We start from the raw sequence: 6,000 nt of genomic DNA, 5'->3' as shown, positions 1-6,000 counted from the left end.
TCAAACTAAAGTAGATTAACCTGAAATATAGGCCGTACACGTCAAACTAAAGTAGATTAACCTGAAATATAGGCCGTACACGTCAAACTAAAGTAGATTAACCTGAAATATAGGCCGTACACGTCAAACTAAAGTAGATTAACCTGAAATATAGGCCGTACACGTCAAACTAAAGTAGATTAACCTGAAATATAGGCCATACATGTCAAACTAAAATAGATTAACTGATTAAAATTTGTTTTGCTCATATTTGTGCGTAAAATTCAAACTAGAGGAGCTACGAAGTCGCAAAGTTGTAATGTGGCATAACGTTAACGTTCTCTGTCTGTCCAGTTTGCAGTACGTACAAACAGTATGTATTACAAAGGAATTGAGTTTTTGTCACAAATTCCAATTTTATTGTACCAAAATCTCAACAACAAAATGATGCATACCTTTCATATTTCAAACTTACATTGTTTGATCCACCAGAATTCATAGTTTGAAATATCTACGGTCTGCGATATTTGGTTTTAAAGAAATTGGGATTTAAAAATCCGAGTTTGTGGCAAAGACTCAATTCCTTTACAACCTCTTTCAAATCCTCTGTTTTAGTCAATTTCGATTTGGTTTCTCCATTTCTTTGGATTTTTCAAAATTTTAGGTTCTCCGTGGATTTTAATGGGTCTACGTTCTTAGGTTTAAGTCGTTTTTAACAATTTTATTATACATATATAAGCAACAGATAAAAGACTAATTATTTGCGATTATGTCAAATTCAATTCGATATCAACCTATACCCTCTTTCATTCTTCGCGAACACTTTCTTTAATTCTCCAATCTTTATTTTTAGAATATCCTTGTAAAAGTTAAACCAAAGTTTCAAAGTTACTTATTTCTAACTAATTAAAAAATAAGATTATACATTTAGTTTATAAGATCAATAGATACAATAGCAGCTTCACATATTTAAATATTTTAATATTTTATAAAATACAAGCTAAAGAGCCCGGCGTTGCCCGGTAAAGATCTTTTAATATTTTTTAAATTTGAAAAAGATCGATTTTCAGCCAAATCGTTCCAGCCGTTTAGCCGGCTAGAGAGTAGAGGGAACATATATATGAATGTCTTATTATATAGAGATGTGTTAATATTACCCCTGGCATTATTACACGCTCCACATCCTTGAAAATATCCTCAAAACTCTCTCCTTCCTAAATATTATTCAGTTTAAACAACATCTTCATTTATAGAAATAACAAAAGTTTTTAATCGCCAAACAAACACGTAAATACATTTTTTAGTTTGGTCAAGTTTTAATAAATTTTAATTTTTGCTACAGGATTGGGTATTGTTTTTAATAATGACTTTTCAAACCGAAAAGAATAATGCTTAAATTGTAAAACCTGTTTTTATTTTTTCTCTTACTCTTTTTTTTGTTACCCCATACCATACCCTACCCTACCTACCCTATCATATAACTTTTATTTTCAAACTCTGGTATTGGCGGTAGTGAGATTTCATATACTTTTATTTTATAAAACTGGGGCATTTTATACCTACAGACCCTTCCCTTCCCTACCCTACCCTACCCTATCCTACCCTACTCTACCCTACCCTGACCTGCGGGGGATGATCAGGAACTAGTTCTCTCAAATATCCAGGTTTTACATCAGGGAATACCCTTCGATCCCTGATATTCTCCAGATAGTCAGCAATATAGTCAACCATCTCCTTTCCTAAACATGATAGTCATCAATATAGTCAACAATCTTCTTTCCTAAACATGATAGTCATCAATATAGTCAACCATCTTCTTTCCTAAACATGATAGTCAGCAATATAGTCAACTATCTCCTTTCCTAAGCATGATAGTCAGCAATATAGTCAACCATCTCCTTTCCTAAACATGATACAATATAGTCAACCATCTTCTTTCCTAAACATGATAGTCAGCAATATAGTCAACCATCTTCTTTCCTAAACATGATAGTCAACAATATAGTCAACCATCTTCTTTCCTAATCATGATAGTCATCAATATAGTCAACCATCTCCTTTCCTAAGCATGATAGTCAGCAATATAGTCAACCATCTTCTTTCATAATCATGATAGTCATCAATATAGTCAACCATCTTCTTTCCTAATCATGATAGTCAGCAATATAGTCAACCATCTCCTTTCCTAAACATGATAGTCGGCAATATAGTCAATCATCTCCTTTCCTAAAAAGGATAGTCAGCAATATAGTCAATCATCTCCTTTCCTAAAAAGGATAGTCAGCAATATAGTCAATCATCTCCTTTCCTAAGCATGTAAAAAACAGTAAAAAAACATACTGTATAACAGTGTACAATTTTCTGATATTTGAAAGAAAATAAATACAACCTCTCACTCTGTACTCGGCAGCGTCCATTATAAACTCTAGTTTTTTCCTTTTCGAGTTTTTGCCTTTCCAAGAGTTTCAGCCCAAGCAACCTTAACCTAAAGAAAATTCGCGTTTCTCTTTAATGTAAAATAAAGATAACTGTGTTGTTAAAAGGTAGTTTTTATCACCTTTTGATCAACATTACCGACCTTTGATTCCCAAATGATTCCCTTTTGTGAAAATTAAGTAAAAAAAATAATCACTCTATAAAGCTTTTCATAAAAATTTCGCGCACTTTCATCTGAAAAAGCGATTAACCGCTGATTCTCTCGACTAATTTCGCCTACAAAACATCCCTTTTGCTCTGATTGTAGTGTAGACAAAATTGGTCTTGGGAACCCTTGGTAAAGTAAAATAATCTTAACTTCCCTACAAATTGTTGTAAATAATAAATCTTAAAATAAAAACATTTAAGTTTAAAGCATCCTTCGACTTTCTAAATGAATTTAAACCTTTTATATATTACTTAAAATATGACCCTTTAGCAAGCAAGTTGCATGATATAAATTATAACAATTTATATTTTCGCAGGTTTTTTTATTCTAATATTCTAGTTTTGGGAGCAACATCATATAATTCTGGCCGAACAGAACATTTTTCTCTGAGGTCATTAAAGGATCTAATCGGTTTAGCCGTATTGACGTTATTGGGAAGAAACCAACCAACAAACCAAATATTAAATGAATCTATCTACTATCTATATATCTTGTTTAGACCTAAACATGACCTCAGGGAAGGTATATTGACCGTCAGCATTTAAATATTTTAACCGAAAAAATTGTTGACATTTGTTATTTTTGAAAATTCACCAATTTTACCAGAAAAACCCTCGAAAGAAGGCAACGTTCAGAGCATCAGAGAAGAGGTAAAATTAATAAAAGGAAAAGGCGTGAAGCGCCCTAAAGCTTAGTACAAAAACATATTTAGCTTGACTTCGAATATATTCTGTTAATTTGACAGTCTGTCTATTCCTTAAACGTCAAGACGGATGAACCAATCGGTAATTCCGGAATAAGCTTTGTTCAAAAGCTAAGATTACAGCGAGATCCTTCAATCTGTAGAATATTTAGAAGACTATTGAGCGCAAGTTATGATTTTCATCGGTGTTCAATAAACATGAAACACTATTGTGCAGAGTTCAAAATCCTTTTTAATCAATAATAAAAATAGTATTTAATAAGTAGTAATTAACCGCCCATTATCTATTAGATTAAGCATATTTTTATAAAGCTGTAAAATTAAGAAAACACATCTAAAACGATGGAGAAAAAAGAAAAAAACATCTAAAATGGTGGGAAAGGAAAAAAAAAACATTTGAAATGGTGGGAAAAGAGAAAAAACATCGGAAAAGGTGGGAAAAGGGGAAAAACATCTGAATTGGTGGGAAAAGGGGAAAAAACATCGGAAATAATGGGAAAAGAGAAAAACATCTGAAATGGTGGGAAAAGAAAAAAAAACTGTCCAAACCTGGTTGATCTGTTCTCGCAAAAGATTGGAAATATGGAATTTTAATTTTGAAAGAAAATTCAAAGGATTACCATGTATCAGAGGGATAATACACCCCTCCCTCCCTTGTACCCTTGCACCCTGCCTCCCCTTGTACCCTCCCTTCCTTTGCCCCCCACCCCTCCTTATAATAGTAGATTATCTACCTACCCTCCAGTCTCCAGAAGTTTCTAAGGATGACTGAGGTCGAACCATTGAGAGTCAATCCGGATCCTCCCACATTCTCCTTTCCTCCCTCCTCACCTCCCTTCCCCTCTCCTCCTTCCTCACCTTCTCCCTTCCCCCTCCTACTTAGCCCTCTTCTCCCTTCCCCAACTCCTTTCCTCCCTTCCCGTCTCCTTTCTTCCCAATCCCAATTCTTCCTTTCCAATCTTCTACTCCGCTATTCAATCTCCTACTCAGCTATCCAATCTCCTACTCAGCTATCTAATCTCCTACTCAGCTATCCAATCTCCTACTCAGCTATTTAATCTCCTACTCAGCTATTTAATCTCCTACGCCGCTATCCAATCTTCTACTCAGCTATCCAATCTCCTACTCAGCTATCCAATCTTCTACTCATCTATCCAATCTCCTACTCAGTTATCCAATCTACTCAGCTATCCAATCTCCTACTCAGATATCCAATCTCCTACTTAGCTATCCAATCTCCTAATCAGCTATTTAAGTTTCTTTTCAGCCATCCAATCTCCTACTCCGCTATCCAATCTCCTATCCGCTATCCAATCTCCTACTCAGGTATCCAATCTCCTACTCTGCTATCCAATCTCCTACTCCGCCATCCAATCTCCTACTCAGGTATCCAATCTCCTACTCCACTATCCAATCTCCTACTCAGCTATCCAATCTCCTACTCAGCTATCCAATCTCCTATTTAGCTATTCAATCTCCTACTCAGCTATCCAATCTCCTACTCAGCTATCCAATCTCCTACTCAACTATCCAATCTCCTACTCAGCTATCCGATCTCCTAATCAGCTATCCAATCTCCTACTCAGCTATCCAATCTCCTACTCAGCTATCCAATCTCCTACTCAGCTATCCAATCTTCTACTCAGCTATTCAATCTCTTACTCAGCTATCCAATCTCCTACACAGCTCTCCAATCACCTACTCAGCTATTCAATCTCCTACTCAGCTATCCAATCTCCTACTCAGCTATCCAATCTCCTACTCAACTATCCAATCTCCTACTCAGCTATCCAATCTCCTACTCATCTATCCAATCTCCTACTCAGCTATCCAATGTCCTACTCATCTATCCAATCTCCTACTTAGCTATACGATCTCCTACTTATCTATCCAATATCCTACTCAACTATCCAATCTCCTACTCAGCTATCCAATCTCCTACTCATCTATCCAATCTCCTACTCAGCAATACAATCTCCTACTCAGCTATCCAATCTCCTACTCAGCTATACGATCTCCTACTCATCTATCCAATCTCCTACTCAACTATCCAATCTCCTACTCAGCTATCCAATCTCCTACTCATCTATCCAATCTCCTACTCAGCTACACGATCTCCTACTCAACTATCCAATCTCCTAGAAGAGTACTCTGTAAATATCTTCCAACTTCAAGATATTTGTTGAGTAAATGTATCAAGAAATAAATTATCAAATAACTTCTTCATTATTTTCCATCTTCAATCCTTATTGGTTTAACTCCCTCGGGTTGTTTATGGATTCCCTAAGTCCCTAGCTGTATTTATACTAGACTATTAGGACAATATTCAATAACAACATGCACTTGCAACTGTATATACAGCATATTATAAGTTACAGGTTTATGATTTTTTTGGATTTTTTTTGTTGTCAAGATTAAACAATACAAATATTCATTAATTTGCATTCTCAAGTTAGTCTAAAGTTCAAAAATGTAACAAACATTTTGAACCCAAGATAAGACTCAAATTAAATTGAAAAATTTAATGTGGGGGGGGGGTGCAATTTGTAATTTTTTAAGAATAAAAAAAAGTTTCATAAACATAATTTACACAACACAAAACATAGCTTTTAACCCGAAATAAATTTATAAAACCTCCCTTAGATAAATATATATATAGATATATATTTTAAGC

At 34.9% G+C, this 6,000-nt stretch overlaps 1 protein-coding gene across 1 annotated transcript in view; it reads right to left on the bottom strand.

Annotated features, from left to right (window-relative positions):
- Positions 1 to 4,089, bottom strand: part of LOC111705055 (histidine decarboxylase) — a gene marked incomplete in the record, with an annotated part of 29,925 nt that extends 25,836 nt beyond the window's left edge. The window contains 4 exon segments of the mRNA XM_023477483.1: positions 1,137 to 1,193; positions 1,603 to 1,718; positions 2,369 to 2,464; positions 4,061 to 4,089. Of these exon segments, the coding sequence (XP_023333251.1) occupies positions 1,137 to 1,193; positions 1,603 to 1,718; positions 2,369 to 2,396 (201 nt within the window).
- Positions 4,090 to 6,000: the final 1,911 nt, after the last annotated feature.

The sequence above is a fragment of the Eurytemora carolleeae genome, unplaced genomic scaffold (assembly GCF_000591075.1).
Source record: "Eurytemora carolleeae unplaced genomic scaffold, Eaff_2.0 scaffold18, whole genome shotgun sequence".
NCBI lineage: Eukaryota > Metazoa > Arthropoda > Copepoda > Calanoida > Temoridae > Eurytemora > Eurytemora carolleeae.
Note: the sequence above shows the minus strand (reverse complement) of the source record. Positions and strands in the feature narration are given on the sequence as shown.